The sequence below is a fragment of the Leucopleurus acutus genome (genome assembly GCF_964270905.1).
Source record: "Leucopleurus acutus genome assembly, chromosome: 12".
Taxonomy (NCBI): domain Eukaryota; kingdom Metazoa; phylum Chordata; class Mammalia; order Artiodactyla; family Delphinidae; genus Leucopleurus; species Leucopleurus acutus.
In genome coordinates this window covers 88,816,134-88,835,335 of record NC_139154.1, presented here as the reverse complement: position 1 = coordinate 88,835,335, position 19,202 = coordinate 88,816,134, and the positions used below count along the sequence as shown (strand labels likewise).

General features: G+C 48.3%; 1 protein-coding gene across 9 annotated transcripts in view; it reads right to left on the bottom strand.

The window, feature by feature from the left end:
• DYSF (dysferlin) overlaps positions 1-19,202 on the bottom strand; it is a gene marked incomplete at its 5' end in the record, with an annotated part of 221,707 nt that overhangs the window by 129,636 nt on the left and 72,869 nt on the right. For 8 of the 9 annotated variants that reach the window (XM_082852027.1, XM_082852030.1, XM_082852032.1 and 5 more), the window contains 3 exons: positions 8,439-8,521; positions 11,989-12,032; positions 12,160-12,228. In XM_082852027.1, coding sequence (XP_082708153.1) covers positions 8,439-8,521; positions 11,989-12,032; positions 12,160-12,228 — 196 coding nt within the window. Of the gene's footprint in view, positions 1-1,045; positions 1,088-8,438; positions 8,522-11,988; positions 12,033-12,159; positions 12,229-19,202 lie in introns of all 9 variants that reach the window. The other variant, XM_082852028.1, reaches the window with a different exon arrangement.

The window sequence follows — 19,202 nt, the reverse complement described above, 5'->3', positions numbered from 1 at the left end:
GACTCATCCTGGCATCCCTCCCCTTCCCTACATTGTGCAAAGAACGATCTTTCAGTGGAGCAAGTTGGAGGAGAGTTTGAGAATGACACTAGCGATGAGGGAAGATCTTTTCTCCACATCATTTCCATCCTTTTTTGGAGGCTCTCTTTTGTTAATGTCATGACTTTCCAACTGACAGCCAAGTTTCCCAGGACGGGACTGCACTGGCCAGATTCTGAGAATCTTGAAAAGCCAGGGTGCCCCTTCCAGAGGAAGGAAGAGGCCATTTCCAGAATGGCAAAGGTGGGAGGTGGGCCCAGGAGCAGGTACCATCTGGGATGCTCCAATCCGCAAGATCATGGGTGGGGCAAGGCAGGCACAAAATAGATGGCCTCAGCAAGGAAGTACTTGAGCCAGACCCAAGGACTGACTGCAAACTCTGAGTGCTCAGACCCTGGGCGTGAGCTCCGGGGCTTGAGCCCATCCCTGAGGCATAAGATATTACCAACTAGAAGACAGGAGCATGCCTCCCCCAGAGCCCTGCACCCAGCATCACTCGTCCTCCAGTCCCCAGCACACGCTGGGCTCTGGCATTTGGGACAGGGGTGGGAGGCCTGATGGAACTGTTGTGAGCATTACTAATTATCTGTACTAATCATCTCGATTATAATTTACCTTGTAAATTTCAACTTCAGGAGTTTTCAACTCACCCTGGCCTCCTCCTCCTGGGCCCCAAGAGGACTTACACTGCCCCTGCCTCATCATGCACTCCCCTGCCTGCTCTACCCCTTCCCTGCTGAAGAATTAAACTCTTTTGAGCTCCAGGGCCCAGCAGATTCTGGAAGGGGTTTAGAGAGTGGGAGGGAATTGCCTTTAAAGCATTCCAAGCAATTTACATATTCAACCACGTTTGAGAGGTAACAGCCAAAGGTAAACTGGGATTGTGGTGGAGAATCTCAATCCCACCTCAGGCAAATCAAAAAATTCCCGGCAAACAGCGCCCTTGCCCCTCCAGCAAAAACCACAAGGCCCACACCCTTGTCATCCTGGAGGTGAAAGCACGTACGGTCTGTGGCTGGAGGAGGCGTGACCACACCTGCAGACTCCTCTGAAGCGTAAAGAAATGGAAAAGGGGTTAGGATGGGCATGGCTGGGTGGAGGACGGATTAGGTGAATGGGGCATGTGGATGGACAGTTGGCAGACAGACAGATGGAAACGCAGCTCCTGGAAGGGGAGACAGATGTGGCCCGAGGCCCCAACCCCAGCCCAGCTGTGAATTTATCACACACTAAGTCAACAGCGCACCCCCCTCAGCCAGAGATAGCCCCAGTGCCCTAGTGAGCGCTCGGGTCTCTCCCCACCCGTGTCTGCCTACATGGCTGTGAGTTCTGTTTGCCAATTGGAAATTGGACCAGAAACTTGACTCAATACATTCCAGAAATAACACACGGACTTCCCTGGTGGTGCAGTTGTTAAGAATCAGCCTGCCAATGCAGGGGACACAGGTTCGATCCCTAGTCCGGGAAGATCCCACGTGCTGCGGAGAAACTAGGCCCGTGCGCCACAACTGCTGAGCCTGCGCCCTAGAGCCCACGAGCCACAGCTACTGAGCCCACGTGCCACAACTGCTGAAGCCCACGTGACTAGAGCCTGTGCTTCCTCACAAGAGGAGCCACCGCAATGAAGCCCGTGCACTGCAACGAAGACCCAACACAGCCGCAAATAATTAATTAATTAATTAAAAAAAAAGAAATAACACAATAAAGAAAATGTGCTTTTCCATATTATATCCAGATAAGTGAGGAAAACAAAGTACAGATGCAAAGAAAGGGTGGGGGAAACGTGAAAGGGCCAGAGCTAGGCAGTGAGGCACACCCAGCGGTCCCTGCCACAGGCAGGTTGACTGCCCTGAGTGGAAGCATTTCAAGGCACAAGATCTCCACCTAGTGGTTATTTCCAGTATTACCACTGAGGGCACCGTGTTGCATTTTCACAACAGCAGGCACTGGGATCTGGCTTTTGACACCTGCCGTTTCAAATGAACCACAGTGCCAGGCACCCTCCATTAGCTAAAGGTTCTACTCTTGGGTATACCCTAAATGCTGGTGAGGAGTGTCTAGAAATAAGAGAAGCAAGAAAGGAGATGCTCTGGCATACTTTCGGCCTCTTGGAATCCGTCCCTCGCTTATAGGCAGGTACAAGATGCCCCCGAAAGAGTAGGCAGCCCTCAGTCTCCTTCCATGGTCCTCTCCGATTCTGCCTCTTCCCACACTCTGACCTTCCCTGTCTCCTCCTCCAACCATCTAAGTGTAGCCGAGTCTGGGGTCCTGATTGACCTGGGGTTGTGTTTGGTGAAACCCTAAATTATTTTCATTCATTGATCACCTTTACCTACTGGTCTCCTTCAAAAAACAATACCTATTGCTATTTTCCTATAGCTCCATGGTCAGAGTTAAGGGCCAAGAGCTGAGTAAAACATTGTGAAGGAAGAATGAGGAGAGACACAGAAAGAAAGAGCGTGGGGAAGAGAAGAGGGAACGTGGAGCCTGGATACGAGGACAGAGCTGACCAAGTGAGCTCAGAGGGCAGCACGGAGGGCAGTGAGGCGAGGCTCTGGGGGACCTGAGGCCCTGGGACCCACCCACTCAGCTCTCCACAGCAGGCCTCAGCTAGGAATGCCAGCTGGCAGAAGTCAGAGCTGCAGAAACCATAATTCATGGCCATTTTCATATCCACAGGAATAGGTTTTCATCAGTGGGGGAGCGAGGCCTCTGGTCGCAGGGGAGTTTCAGCAACCACAGAGGACCGCCACGGGCACAGCTGCAGCCCCAGGAGAGCACGGCCAGGGCCCGCCGGAAGGAAACAGATTCCACTTTAAGCTCCTTCCAAATGATTACAAACAGGCCCGGTCAGTTATCTAGGGCTAATGAGGCCAAGGTCATAGTTCCGACCCCCACGTGCTTCTTGCAGAAGCAAACATGGCTTTCCACCCACAGACCAACTCTGGATCCTGGCTGCAAACTAGTGCCCAGCCCAGACACAGATGGCCCCTGTCCTACCAGCCATCTGAACAACACGTGCCTCCGGTGGCTGGGAGGACCAAGTTAGGGGGCTGCAGAGTAGACTTGTTCCCAACCACGCCTTTTCACTAATTCCCTCACTCATTCATTCGTTTGTTCAGCAAACCTAACAGGCACAGTGTAAGGCATGCTGAGACACGGCCCTGCTGACAACTGAGGCCAATGGCTCCTAATCTGGGGGCAGGGTCCCAGGTCTCCGGGAGCTGAGGATCATCCTGGGTCCTTCCCCTGTGTCTGCAGACAGCTCATAAAGTCAAGGGCAGCGTCACCAGCGAAGCCAACCAAGACAAAGCCTCTATTTAATCCTCATCACTCTTCTGCCAAAACACAAGTGTTCTGGTGTGTTTTCCCTAAGCCCAAGGAATAGGGGCTGGGGAAGCCTCAAAACACAGATGAATGCTCCCAGTTCTGTAGCGTGAGCAGCCCAGCCCAGCTCCCTCACCTGGGGAAGCCAGAGGGCAGGCCCTCCCAGCCCGGGACCCCGCGTCTCCTGGAGAAGCTGAGGCCACTACCTGCGGCCAGCCCTGCCGCTGCATCTGCCTCTCAGCCCATCTCCCACGCCCACGGCTTGGCTGCCTGACACCAGCCCGCGCCAGGCAGGAGGAGAAACCAAGAACTGCTGGGAAATCCTCATCATCTACGTTCCAAAGACAAAAAGAAACGAACTTTGGATTTCATAGCTGTGGAAAAAACTGCCTGAGTGCTATTTATGTAGCACGATTTTCGTACGTACAAAGTTATAAAAGAATCTGTGTAGGTTTCATGGGTCTCATGTTCCTGTTACCTTTCGAAAGTACTGCAGCTTCTAAGAAAAGCACTCCTTATTAAAAAACCAATTTTTTACTAAATGTTTTGGAGCACAGGGTCCAAGGAATACTTAAGTGTGCCCAGGCAAACTTGTGGGCAGAGGTGCTTAAGAAGCTAGTGTTAGGTCCTGTCCTAGCTGGAAATAAAAACAAAACACGAAAACAAAAACTCCTGGTTGGATCAAATAAGCTGGTGAACTGTGAGGCCAGGGAGTATAGAGAAAGAACCCATTTTTACAGTTTGCTTTAGTTTGGGTTTTGAGAGCAGTGGGGAAATCAAGGGCCATGCATCACCCAGATGTTCTAGAACACCCCAGTGTGGAGAAAAACACAAAGATCTGAAAGTTGGGGTGACATTCTGAGGTGGCCTCAGGACAAGTGGGAAAAGCTTGGCAGGGACAGAGGCAAGGGCTAACCTTCCAGGCCTAGAGAGAGCTTGGGAAGAACAGCTCCAGTTTGAGCAGTAAGTCTAACTCTTTTATTGCTACATAGATCAAGCTATTTAACTGCACATCTAAAACCGGTTAGCTGGTGGCAAGAAGATTCTCATTTAAGCCCAAAACAATCTGTGGGAGCCAGTGGTCCCTGAACCACGCGGGGTTGCCCATGGCCTGAGCGCCATCTAGTGGCCAAATAAACATCTTTCTCACGTTCCCATTCAAATATTCATGATGACCCTGGAAAAGATCAAGGTCAACATCACCACCAGACGTGAAGACTGATGGGGGCACAGGGATCTAAACTCTCCCTCAGGTGGCTGACAGCTGGCGCAGCTATAGCCTCATGAAACGGCAGCTGTTGGAAAAGTCAGAAGGTCGCTTTGTGCTGTACCAGCGTCTGTCCTTGGACTCAGAGACAGGGATGGCACCAGCCAGGAAACTGGAGAAGAGGTTCCTTCCATGCCAGGAGTTCTGATCCACGAGGAGCCTAGAATACCCTCTCTCCCACCCACTCCCATGATACACTGCCCCCACCTCCAATCCTTCTACCTCTACATCCAACTCTCGGAACAGCAATCACAGAAGAAGCACCGCATCCTGGGACCAGCAGTTCCCACAGTTGGGAGTGGGAGGGGCTGGGGCAGGAGGAGCGCACATAGCAATGACTTCTGGAAGGGAGTTTTTGTGTATTCCACCAATTACAAGTATCAACGATGAAATCAGAATGACAGAAAGCAGCTAGATGTTAAAGCTGAGTGAGGGCACCTGGGAGTTCATTGTAGAATTCTTTACTTTTATGTATGTTTGAATTATCTATAAGTCAAAGGTTTTTTTTTTTTTAACGTTTCAGAGAATCTAGAAGGTCAACTTCAAGAGTGCTAGGTAGAATCTTCCAGAAACTGGGCACGCTAACCTGTCCTCCAGATAAAGATCTAAGAAGATGGGTGGACAGAGACCCACACATCCTATCTGTGGAAAGACACCAACACTGACCAGATATTGTGAGAATAAATAAAGGGGGAAGGGGAAAACAGGGGGCCAACCAGTATAGGGAAACAGGGAGGAAATAGCATCTGTAAGATTCAAGAGAGTGTTCACCTGAAATTCTCAGGACACGATTGGGAATCCTCGGTAGAGTGCAAGAAGACATAGTTTTTGTGGAACAAAACAAAACTTGAGGGAGAGAACAAAGAGGAAAAGGAAAACATAAAAAAAAAGACAGAGGGAAAGGAAGGCATGACAAGAAACTAAAAATGCAATAGTCAATTTTAAACCACATGGGAAGCAGTAAAAAGCAGAATTGGTACAGTGGGAAGAAAAATCAGATTAGGGATGCAGAAAGCCAGTAGTAGCAATACTAAACAACAGACATTACTTTGGGGTTTATTATGTACCAGAATGTAACATTTATAATCTCACTGGATCCTTACAAGAACCTTACAAGGCTGGGACTGGTGGGAGGAGACTGGAGCAACTCTCTCAAGCTGCCTGGTTCCAGAGCTCCCCTCCTACCCCTCCCGCACCCTGCCTTCAGCTGCTCAGGTAAACAATGTAAGAGTAAATGAAATCATCCCTCAACTCAGATTTAAGGATTCTCTATGTCTCAGACAAAATTCAAGGAAAAGAGTCCTGTACCTAGACAGATCAAAGGTATTTTTTAAACTGCAAGGAAAAAGAGACATTCCTACAAACAGCATCTAGTCAGAAAAAGAAGAAAAGATTACCTACAAAGGAATCAAATCAGTCTCAGAAAACACATCAAAATAAATTCAAAATAGATTAAATATTTAAGTGTAAAACATAGAGATAAATATAACCTTGGGGTTTGCTGAAGGCCAAAAGCATGACATATGGAGCAGAAACCATACTTCCATTATTTAAATAAGAAATATTGAAAATAAACACAAGAAGTTAACTAGAAAGTTAAAAAGGAAACAACAAAATACGTCTAAAGAGAGTTAAAGAGTAGAAAGATGAGAGAATAAAAAATTAGAAAATATTAGAATTAATATCTAAATCCAAAAGCAGATTCTTTGAAAAGTCCAATAAAGTAGGGAGAAAAAAAAAAACTTCTAACTAGCCTAGTCAAGAAAAAGGAAAATTCAAACATATTTAATTAGAAGTAAGAAAGTAGAGAGAATTGTTTAAATTATAAAAGATAACTCCACACAACACTATAAGTAAAAAAATTAGAAGACCTCAGTGTAATGAATGTTTTTCTAGGAAAATGTAGATTATCAAAATTAACTATAGTAAAAGTAACAAACTAAAAATACCAATGATCGCAGGAGAAACTGAAAAGGTTTTAAAGAGCGAGTGCAACACCCACTCAAAAAGGGCACCCAGCCCATATGGTTTTATGGGTGAATTCTTTCAAACCCTCAAAAGACTATATTCTTATGATATATAAACTGTTCCAGATGTTAGAAAAGACTTTAAATCTTTCCAATTAATTTTACAGAGCCAGCATAGCCCAGATACCAAAACCTAAGAAGTAATAAGCAGACATACCAATTAAAGATAATAGAAAATCAAGAAATAGGCCCAAGAACACATTTAGGAATTTAGTATGGGATAAAAGTGGCAATTCAAAACGCAGGGAAAAGATTATTCAATATATAGCATTGGTATCACCAAAGAACAATTTTGAAAAAAGTAATGTTAAACCCTTTCCTAATTCACTAAGGAAAAGATTAATATATTTAGCTACGTGACATTTTTTAATTTCCATATGTTAAAAACTATTAAATGCTAAAATAAGACTGACAAAAATTATTTACAACATATATGATGGGAGAAAATTAACCTCCACATACATACACAACTCTTAAAAAACCATGAGAAAAAGACAAGCATACCATCAGAAATATAGACAAAAGCATGAATAGGCAAGTTACAACAGAATAAATTTAGAAGTATATAAATATATATAATTTGTAAATGTAAGATAATTATTAAAATATTTTAAAATTTACAATGGTCAACTTTACCAGATATCAATGAAATAAAATTAAGGCAACAATGAAATTCACCCAACAAACAGACAAAATTCTTTTTAAATACCATTATTTTGCATTTTGTTGATGAGGGTGCAGCAAAATAAGCTTGAGTGATTAGAGTGTAAATTAGTCCAGTCTTTTTGTAGGGCACTTTTGATATATACCAAAAGATTCAAAATGTTCAAATCTTTTAAAAATATTTTTTTATTTATTTATTTGGCTGGGCCAGGGCTTAGTTGTGGCATGTGGGATCTAGTTCCCTGACCAGGGATCGAACCTTGGGCCCCCTGCATTGGGAGCATGGAGTCTTAGCCACTGGACCACCAGGGAAGTCCCTAAAATGTTCGAATCTTTCAACACAGCAATTCCACTTCTAGGTATTTATGCAAAAGAAAAAATCATGAATTACATAAAGATTCAGCTATAAAAATATTCAATATCAAGTTAGCTGTTTATAACATGGAAAAATTAGAAAACACTTAACTATTCAACATTTAGTTAATGTGGACTATGGTGTATTCACACAATGGAATGTGTGTATTCATTTAAAATTATATTGTAGAAGAAACTTAATAACATGAGTAAACATCTATGTTGTATTGCCAAGTGACAAAAAGCAATTTTCAAAACAATTGAAAATTGTTTCAAAGCAATGTTTTTCACGTACATACATACAGACAAACAGGTCCCAGAATGTTAATATTTACCTCTTGTCTGGGAGGGTAGACTTATGGATAATTTTGTGACCATTTTATATTGTTCTTTCAGACTATCTCTTTTAAATTGTACAAAATGATCATGAACTACTTGTTCACAGGCCAATGAAAGCTTTTCAAAACAGAAGCTGCTAGAACACAGTCAGCCAACCTAGAACCCGGTGGATGGTGTGGCCACAGCCACCAGTATAATCTGCAGGAATGAATCCTCTCTATGCCATTCGGTGGTGTATCCCACCGTCCGAAGTGGGCCAGTCCTAAATGCAAACCCGTCTCTCTCACTGGCCAGAGCCCTTCTCCCTGGGAAATGGGCAGCAAAGACCTTATAATCTTCCCTTTTCTACAAACTCTCAAGACAGTAGGGGTGGAACAGGGAGAGCACGGGGGGCCAGAGGGCAGCACAAAGGTGGAACGTACCTTCTATTTCTCCTCCAGAGGCAGAGATTTTCGACATACAAAGGTAGTTGGTGGCCACAATGTCGTTGTGCGTAAGGCGGTCCCTAGAGCAAAGGGGCAGAAAGGGCGTGAACAGGGGAGGGGGATCGCAGGCCACAGCCCACCCAGGAAGGAAACGACCTCGGTTATACATCATTAGGGGTCCCAGTCTTCACACGGGGTATGTTATGGAGGCCTAGTAATCCTAGGCAAGAAAGTGTCTCTCAAGACTCCTCTAGGGGGGACCCAGTCCATCCCCCCCACCATCAGCATCCCATCGGCCATGCTGGAGGTCTGCGGGCACAGCTGCAGGTTGAAAGGGAGGAGACCTGAGGCAGGAGGCAGGGCGGGGGAGCAGGAGGCCGCTCAGGGAGCCAGACCCCCAGGCCCAGGGAGAGCAAGGCTCTAGGAGCCAAGACATACCCGGACCAAGGAGAAAACCAGATGACCAGGAAGAAACTGCCTCCAAGGCCACAGTCTTAATTAGCTTATGGTAGCTAATGCGTAGCTCTTTTTTGTATCTGATTCTGTATGTGACAAAGCACCCTTATCTCCAAGGATTCTCCCAGCAGCCTTGAGGAACAGGTACTCTTACTAACATCTCTTTTGCATGGATGAAGAAACTGAGGCTCAGAGCCAGAAGGTCCTTGCCCAAGGTCAGCCTGGGAGGGAGGGGCAGAGCCAGAACTGAAACCCTGGTGTCCAGACTCCAGGTCCAGTGCTCGCACCGTGGTCCACGCGGCTTCTGTCTACAATACGGGGCCTGTCCTGCCTCCCAGAAGAAGGCCTCTCCCCTCCCCAGCCAGCATAGGGGACTATGGGGAGAAGCTTGAGGACTGACCGTCTTGTGCAGACCCTTCCTCTGCGCCCCACACCTGCCCCCCTAACAATCATATACAGTAATAGTCAGCATTTACTGGGCTCCTCCTGAGAGCCAAGCAGTGTGCTAACACCGTCACGTGACTTGGCTCATTTAATGCTCATGTTGGCCCTGAGGCAGGTTCTGCAATTAGCCCCAATTTCAGATGAAGAAGCCGAGGTAGGCAGGTTGGCAAAGCTGGGATTTGAGCAGAATATGCCTGACATGGAAACCAGAGCTATGCTTGCAGCGACCTGCTACTTCCTTGCCAGGCTAGACCTAGAGTTCTCAATCCAGTGATTCTGACCCCAGGACATCTGGCAACGTCTGGAAACATTTTTGATGTGGAGGGGAGTGGTAGAGAGAGGCCATGGTTGCAGCAAACATCCTACAGTGCACAGGACAGTCACCCACTGCAAAGACTTTTCCGGTCCAAAACGTCACAGTGCTGAGACTGAGGAACGCTGGATGGGGCAGGATCTATCTCCTTCCAGAAGGTTCCCCACGTGCATCTTCCCTCCTCTCGGGGCCCAGTAGGCCCTCTCTCCCTGCTGTGCATCCTTTGGCCACAGGAGGCTTCAGGAGATGACACCCACACGCCCCATTGTGAAAGACCCGCCTGGGCACGGCAATTTCATTTTCCTTTTAAATCTTAAAGCCATGAGATACCAGATCTCTGCTGCTCCCTTCCTTTCTCTCTGTATTTCCCAGGGAGGTGATGAAGCTTTAAAGTTTTCCCTCAGGGCGGGGGCTACATTAGGAAGAGTGAATTGCCAGCACAGATCTGTATCCCTTTTCCTGGTGAATAACGTTAAGATGAACTGGAAAGTAAAAATTCCCTTAAACATTTTACAGTAAGGTTATCAATACCAGATAATTGACAGTTGATGACACTTTTAGACTGCCTTCATGACCAACCCCTAGAAAAGACCAGCCCTTGGAGAGGAATAGGATTTCTCACCTCTGGTCTTACCTGAATCTGGTGAGAAGGGAAAGAGAATGGGAGGAGAGAGATTTTGTGTCAGGTTTTTTTTTGCGGGGTAGGGGGTAGTTTGAGGGATTTTGTCTTTTAATGAAAGAAATTCTTTGAGAACTGAATGGAAGATTAAGTTACAGAGAAAAGGCCATATGGACCATATCGTATTTCTAGGATTCAGGTAATAACACAAGTTTATCTGAGTTTTCTGGGAAGAAAGCACTTTTCTGGATAGGAACTTGCAGCAACTGAATGCTTTCTGGCCAAGAGTTGGGTTTTGGGGCTTGGGGTTGCTTTTGGAAAATGCAGCAAGTCTGAAAATAGACTCACAATAAAAATGCCACTTCAGCCTAAACCAGAGAGGCAGCCACCAGATTCGGTAATGTGTTTGGATTGTACAGTATGCCGATGCCTCACTCGGCTCACACGGACTCGGGCGAGGCCGTCCACAACACAGGGGACGCGGCGCCCTTGCGCTCGCACGCCCGCGTGCATCCACTCACACCGCTACGCACAGGCACGCGCCCAGCGCACGCACGCGCGCGCACACAGCGAGGGGAAGGATGGCTCCGTGGGTGTAGAGCACATTGCCCCCAAAGCACCTCCCACGGAGCATACGGGCGGGCAGGGCCCCAGAGGCCTCTCCCTCCTCGCCCCCCTCGCACTCCCTTCCTCTCCTCTAATTCTCCCAAGCTGTCTTCTCTCGGGCTGGGGACCTGGCGCGCACTTTAATGGCTCTGTGGCCTGGGGGTTTTCCCTAGTCTCTCATTATCCTCCTGGCTGGGGGTGCCATGGGCCTGAGACCAAAGGACAACACGCCGGGAACCGCACAGCCAAGACTTTTTGGGGGCAGAGAAAGGACAACTCTCTCTTTTGGGAAAGGCTGATGTAGGGAAGGTCCTGGAGATCGCGCGTGGGGACTCCTAACAGCCGTCAGGCGTGAGAGAAGGCTCAACGCGGAGGGGTCAGCACGGCCCGGTGGTTAAGCGCACGGGCGGAGGGAGCACAGGCTTGTTCGAGCCTGGCCTCGGCTGCTTCCCAACTTCATACAGGGTACTCAGTCTATTCAAACCTACTCCCTCATCTGCAAGGTCGGGCGGTGCCTGGAGTCGAGGTGAGCGTCAGGTGAGACACGCATGTAAAGCGCTCACTGGGAGGAGGACCTGGAGCACACAGACGCTCAGCAAGGGTTAGATACTCATTTTCTAAGATGACCGTGTGACTCTTGCCCACCCCTGCTGCAAGCCGGCAGTGGCATCCCCAGCTTGGGTAACCGGACCCACTTCCCCAGCCTGGAGACCCGTTTCATCCTACCAACACTGTGGGCATCACAGCCCACCCTCCTGGAAGCTTTGCTCTTTCCAGCTTCCATGCCTCTGCTTATGACCCTCTCTTCATTAGAATGCCTTCATCCTGAACTTCCCAAAACCTCACCTCCTCCAGGAAGCCTTCCTGCGCCCTCCTGGCCTCAGGGATCTCTGGTTCCTGGAGCTGTTCCAGCCCCCCCTGGCTGCCCTCGAGCAGGGCTGTAAGCTTCCCAACAGCCCACACCCTCTCCTTCTCTGGCCTCCCCCAGAGGAACCTACCTCACCTGAAACAGACTCTCCCACTTCTTGCAGAATGAACAAAAGGAAACCGAAGGACCAAGTGACCCCTGACAACAGCCACCTCTAAAGATCCCGGGACGCAGAGCTCACCAGTCTATGACACGAATCCTCATTTTCTCACACATGGAGGGAAACTAAGGAGGGAAGAGAGACGGGTTGGGTGGGGTCCTTGTGAAGAAGCAGAAGTCTGGGATGCGGGCGGGAACTGGGTAGGCTGGGAGCCCAGGCCTCCTGGGGTGGGCTCATGGGGGTGAGGCTCACCATGGCAGGCACCGTGATGCTCTGGTTCCACTGAGGGTTGGCCGTCTTCTCCAGGATCTTGCTGCAGAGCTAGAAGACACAGAGCACAGGTGGATGGAGCTTTGAGGGGACTCTGGGCTCCCTCGGAGACCACCACACCAGCCAGCAGCCATTCTCTGCCATGCTGGCCATGTTTGGGGCTGGGCAGAAGGCCCTGGGGGCCAAGGAGCCTGGTGCAGTGGGCTCAGACACAGGGAATCTTTCTAGAGACAAAGCTCAATGGTAGATCAGACCCAATGGGGCCTGGGGTGGAGGGAGTTAGGAGGGATAGATTGTTTGAATGTCACAACCCTTCTTCCTTATCTCATACCTCTGGCTGGAAGTTCTCCTCCCTCACCTCCCATTATGGCCATGACCCTAAATATGGGGCCCTGCGTCCAGACCAGCTTTCCCAGGAGTCCTAGAGTCTGAGGCAATCCCCTTTGCCCATCAGCCCAGATCACCTGCCCTTTTGGAAGACTGTGAACCCAGAAGATTAGAGGTGGAGGGAGGAGGAGAGGAAAGGGGGGCTGGAGGGCCAGGGCAGGGGGCCATGCACCTGCATCTGAGAGAGGAAAATGCAGTGAAGACACAAACCTCATAAGCCACAGTCTGCCTCCAGTCAGCCCTGCTCATAAGACTGGGCTTTCCACAAACAAGAAACCTAGCAGAGGTGGAAACCAGATCCAATCCAGCGGCTTGTGTGTTCTGCTCTGCCCTGGGCATCCCCAGGGAGGCACCAGGTCCCTTAGCCAGCCCAGGGCATCCCGTGCTCACACAGGGCAGCAGGTGAAGACTCTGCTTCAGATCCTGGAAGGTGTGTGTGTCCTCCACACGGAAACAGTGAGCAGCCTTCCTCAGAGCACTTACTGTGGGCCCTGATTGTGTGAAGCATTGACATGCATTTTCTCATCTAATGAGCACCTGACCAGACTGGGGGCTTTGGGCCCTCCATCAAATGAGGGTGTGGCCTCCCTAGGGGCCAGGACTTTGTCTCCATCCCTGATCCACCCAGTACCAGCCCCTGTGCCCACCATCCCCTCCTCCCTGTGAGAAGAGCCCAGGCAAAGTCCGGGGGCAGGGATGGGTGCCGGGATTTGGCCCTTGTGTGAGCAAAGAGAGGAGTAAGGAAAGAAGAGCTCCGACAGTCAGATGGAACAAAAGGCAAAGTGGGACACACAGTTCTCAGGAATGGTACACAAAGGGCTGTAGAGCACACAGAAAGATGCTTAATCTCCCTCATAATAAAAGAAACAAAATGAATGAGATACGATGTCTCATCTATCAGATTCACAAAAATCTCTAAAGCCTGACAGCCCTCTCTTGGCAAGGCAATGGGAAAACTGCACGCTAGGATTTTGCTGGTGGGAAAACACAACAGCTCAACCCCTCCAAAGGGCCATTGGCCACTATCGTTCGAAATTACAAATGCAAATGCCCTCTGACCTACCAGTTCTACCTCTAGAAAGTATCCTACAGAAAGACTTGCACGTGTGCAGAATAACACGTGTACGAGGTTATCCACTGCAGCCTGGCTCCAACTAGGGAGGACGTGGAACAACCCATGTGTCCACCAACAGAGGACAGATTAGATAAAGTGTGATCCATCCACAGAATGGAGCACCGTGTAGCCCTAGAAGAACGAAAGAGCTCTGTGATATGAAACAACTTCCAAGTTATATTATTAAGTGAAAAAAGCAAGGTGCAGAACAGTGAGTGTCATGTGCAACCGTTTGTGTTAAAAGGGTAAAAGGTAAGAATTTATGGTCAGATGTGTGCAGCATATGCATAATTAAGCCAGAATGATGCAAAATGAGGGATGCATAAATGTATATGGTGGGCATAATAAATGTATTACCTAATTCAAAACTTAGATGAACAAAAGTTTAAAATAGGAAGGAAAGAAGGGAGGGAGGGAGGGAGGGAGGGAGGGAAGACTCGTTAATCAGACACAGCTGAGAGACCCTGCAGCATCACTCAGCTCCCTGGACAAGAAGGCACAGGTTGTCCCCACCCTCCCCCAGCCCTGCCCCAGGCAGTCCAAGGCCTCCCCAGCAATCACTTCCTCCGGGCTGCCCTTGGAGGCTCCCCGTGAGAGAGCCACCGAGATGTGGGTTTGGGAGCCGGAACACAGCAGGTTCCCCCCCACCTAGGCCAGCACTGCCTCTGGCCCTAGAAATCCCCAGCTGCCTTCCCACACCCTGCTTCACTCCCCGCTCCCAGCCAAGGCAGCACCAAGCTTCCTCTCCCCGTCCGCCTCCTCCTCTCCGAGGCTTTTCATTCTTTACCCTCTTTCCCTTCCTGATGGAGTGTATTCACTACACCCTTTCTGGAGGCCTCTTTAGCCACCTGTATCAAATACTTAAAAATAAGCATGCCCTCTGACCCAGTTCTAGAAACTTTCCTACGGAAAACCGATCAGAGTGTAGACAGAGTCCTGTACACTGATGTTTGTCACAGAGTTGTTCATAAAAGAGGAAAATTGCAAAAAATAAAAAAATCCAAAAATCGATTAAAATTTATTTCATCTCATGGAATATTATACAGCCATCAAAAAATTGATTTCAAAGACTATTGAATAACCTAAGGAAATGTTAGGTGATAAAAGCACTTTATCAGACCACACAGATACAGTGGATTCTCATTACTGGCGGTAGTTACACATTCTAACTACACATCGTAAGTCACCAAGAACATGAGCTGATGAACACTGAAGCGTTGCTCCTAAGAGAAATACAGGGTTAGGTTCCTGCAAGCCTCTGTCACAACAGTTTTTTGTCAACTCACCAATAACCTTGTTTTATGTGTGTTTCTGTTTCAAAACACCGTTTTTTTATTATATATTGTGGATTCATTAACATTGAACTCACAGCCAACAGCACTCTCACTCATGCCTGAATGAAGCTTACCTAATATATAGTTTCTCCATAAGGCACGTCACAGCCTTCTTACACAGGGAAATACTAGACAGCATTTCAGCGCAACACTCGGGAGCCATTGTAAACACTGAAATCACCAGCAAAAAGCACAAAAAATGCAAAAAGCATGACACTAAATAGACCAGGAAAAGGACACATTTACACCACGAGAGCTGAAACAAGGAGGGAATCACATTGTTTCAGCTCAGCAGGCAACATGCACCTCAGCTGACTCAAATTGTTCACAGCTTTGCAAATGATCACCAAAGCACCATAAGGATTAATTTTGGGTTACAAATAAATTTTAGCGAGTAGGCAAATTTGCAAATACAGAATCTGTGAATAATGAAGATCAACTGTATTCTGAATCCAATTTTTTTTTCCATTGGGGCTGGGCAGGGCCAGGGTTGGCGGGGGGCATGTGCAACAGAGAGAAGGAGTGAGAGCTACAGGGAGGAAAACATACTAGCAGGAGATATAAACAAATGTTCATGGTGGGCCTCTCCAAGGTGGTGTGCAGAAATGTGCTTAATTTTTTTCATTTTCCTTGCTTTTCTCTGATTTTTTCATCTTTTTATGATTAATAGGTTTTATTCTTGGAAAATAAAAAAGTCGCTTTAGTCTCCCACTCTGCCCTCCAAGTACCTCCCCTGTCCTTGCCCCATACCATGAAGAAGTGTGATATGTGTGTGTGTGAGTGCGCACACACACAAAACCTTCTATCTCAGTAGCTTGGCCAAATCAGGTATGGTTCACATCTTAGATAACAGTGCCACCAAGTGTCCATTAGAGGAAATGCAAAGAGGGCCAGGCTTGGGTGAGTAGGCACACAGAGGACAAATCCTCAGGGCTTTTCATTTCAGAAAAGGATGAATGAGAAAAAGTGACACACCAGAGACAGAGAGAGGACAGGCAGGATGACACAGGTGATGAAGGTAGCAGAGAGAGTTGGGGGAAGCCATGACGAGGTGGCTGGGGCAGAGAGCAGGGGACACAGAGACCCGGTGACCACCAGAAGATGGAGGGTCTCAACTGCCTCTTTCATAAGCCCCTTCCTTCTAGAGGGAAAATGGAGGGTGCAGCTTCATTCAGGAGCCCAGCCACCAGTCAGCTTTATATATTCCCTTGCCTGGGCCAGGTCCCCTACCTCTATCACCTTCCCCAGACATCTGCACCTTCCTAGAAAAATCCCCAGGGCCAGCCAAGCGCATCTCAGAACAGAAGACCTAGAGAGATCAAGGTGCTGGCAGGGACCCAGTAGCAGCTAGGAGCCCCAGAGCTCTGAGACTCAGCTCCAAGGAAAGCTACTGAATCGGAAGGCAGGTCGGTCTTGGTTCTAGCCATCATCACAGCACCCTACCATGTTGGGAATGTGGAATAAAAACAATCTTGAGACATGACTTTCCCATCTGTCAAGCTGGGAAAACTGATCCCGGTCCTTGGAGTAAGTGTCCAGCAGGACTGTCCAGCCAACCTTCCTGCTTCCTTCCTGCCTTCATTCATCCCATCACGGTCCCTCCTAAGGGCATCAGACTCTGAGCCCAAGCCCAAACAAAAACTGCACTTCGGTAAGACCCACAGTGAGCATTTACACCCCAGTGTGAATGAGTTTAAAATTCGTGTTACCTCTCCCACAGACATTTCCCCTGAGACCCTGTCTTAGCCCGGGATGGAGAAACAGCTCAAAGGTGCTTCCACTGGCCAACAGCAGGACGGTTCACACAACCAGCACCATAACTGATTTTAACACACTGAATTAATAAAAAGTATTAGGGGCATATTAACACTCAAAAGGGAAGAGGGGAGGGGAAGCTCTTCTTTACAAAAAACACCAGCTAATAAAGAGAGAAGGAATGATAATGAGGGAATCGCCGCTTTGCACCCCAGGTGAATGACTTGTTCAGGCAAGGAGGTCAATGGCTTCGTGGACCATTCGGTAAGAGGTTGCTGGGAAACAGGACATCAGCACACGTCGAGATATCGCCCACAGATAACCTGCAAAGTACAGAGGCGAGCGTGTGCTTTGACAAGGGAGAGCTCTTGAGACACCACCTAAACCAAGTAATCAATCATTACCAATGATGGGACAAGGTGACATTTTGCTTCCTGCTGTGATGCAATACGACGTACGAAACATCACCCGTGATGCGTTCTTGCCTAAACAGTTCATTTGAATGCAATCTGATCTTGAGACCTAACTTCCAGTTTATAGGAAATACAGGGGCCAGAAGAAGTTAAACAACAACAGAAGGAAACAATGGGACAAACCCAGGACATGGACAAATGGCCTGGGCTTTTCAAAAATGCAATGTTGTGGGGTGAGAAAAATGGGAATGATGGAGGTGGGTTAAAGACTGTTACAGAAGAGACTAACACAGAGAGTAAAATTCAGTTGGATCTTAGATCAAAACAAAATTAAACAGCTCTAAAAGACATTTGGGAGATAATCACAGAATATTTATATGAGCCAGTATCTGACAAGAGTAGAAGATAATTGTTAATTTCCTAGGTGTGATAATGTTATTGTGGTTACAAAGAATTTTCCTTTTCTCAGGAGGTGCTTGCTGAAGCCTTTAGGGGCAAAGTGTGCAATTAGGTTTCAAATGACTAGGGGGCGGGGAGTATCCATAGAGAGAGAGAGAAAGTAAATGCAGCAAAAGGTTCATAATTGTTTCATCTAAGTGGAGACCATACCCGGGGGTAAGCATTCACTGAACCATTCTTCCAACTTTTCTTTATGTTTTTAAATATTAAAAAAATAAAGTGTTTCAACAGTGTCTAATATTGATTCACAGTAAAAAATAAAAATTTTAAAAACTAGAAAGATAGGCCCCAAACATAAACTTTGTATGATGCCTTATGGATAATGCTACTTTTTCTGCATTTTTCAAAATTCCTTAATAAATATGTGCATCGATAATAAAAGAAGAAAGAAAAGAAACATAAAACGGGGGGGCGGGGAAGAGTGTGGACTTCAGGTAGCAGGCAGAGGAAACAAGCTATCCAAGGCCTTCCTCCCGTTTGTGAAATCACACCTGGGCCTCAGCGATCCGGCCCCTGACCTCAGGGGTCCCTTTGTTGGTGGGATGGGCGGGCAGACCCTACATCTTTCCAAAATGAATCTAAGAAGAGATTAAGTGGAAAAGAACACTGCAAAGTGCTGTGTGAATGGGAGCCCACACCACCTCCATCATCACCCTAGGCTTTTAGCGTTTGTTGTTAAGCTTGTAAACGCCTCCCCCAACTGTCCTATAACACCTGCGTGTCTCCCCCTTCCGGCCTCTGCCTCGGGAGCAGAGCCGGCTGCACCCGCCCTCCACTCGGCTCTGTTCAAAGCCCTTCTCCTCCGCCCGTTTCCAATTTTCCTGTTAACACCCAAGTCATCCAACTCAACTCGCCGGAGCCTGGCGCTGCGGCCGGCCGGTGGACCTCTGGGCCAGGCCGGCGGGGCCCCGGAGGGCGCTACCCCACCCTGCCAGCTCCCTGAGGTTGGGACGAAGCTCAGAGGCGCCTCGTTAGGGTTCCGGGAGCCGGGGTGGAGGCTGCGCCTTCCAGATACGTCATTCTCCCCTATTTCCAGTATTTCCACCAGTCTCTGCTCTGAGGTTACAGAGTAAAAGAAATCGGGCTGTTTCCCCGAAAGTCAGAGGAACATATGCTAACAAACACCGGAATGCAGCGGAAAACGGGCTAAAAAAGGGCCGTGCAATCGGCCGCGCGGAGCCCCGAAGGCCGAACTAGTACATCAGGCCTGTGTGGGTGACGGAAGCTAAACCTTGAACGATGCAACAGACTTGCGGGGGGAAAGGGCCAGGAAGGACCCCGGAGTGCACAGGCCCGGGCAAAAGCTAGGTGTGACCGCAGACGAGAGGTCACACGGGCGACGTGCTGGCTGTGCGGTTTGTACCCGCACGCCCCCCTCCGCACCCCGCACCCCCGCCCCCCCAGCGAGACAGTGGGGCTGAAACCCGCTCAGTTCGGCGCTGCTCCAAGCGGGCTGCAGAGCTGCGTCCGCCCAGGAGGGGGCGAGATGTTCCACATTCTCGCAAAGACTGTACAAGCTAATATTGGCCATGGAGATGAGGGGAGAAAGTTCGGCTGGCTGAG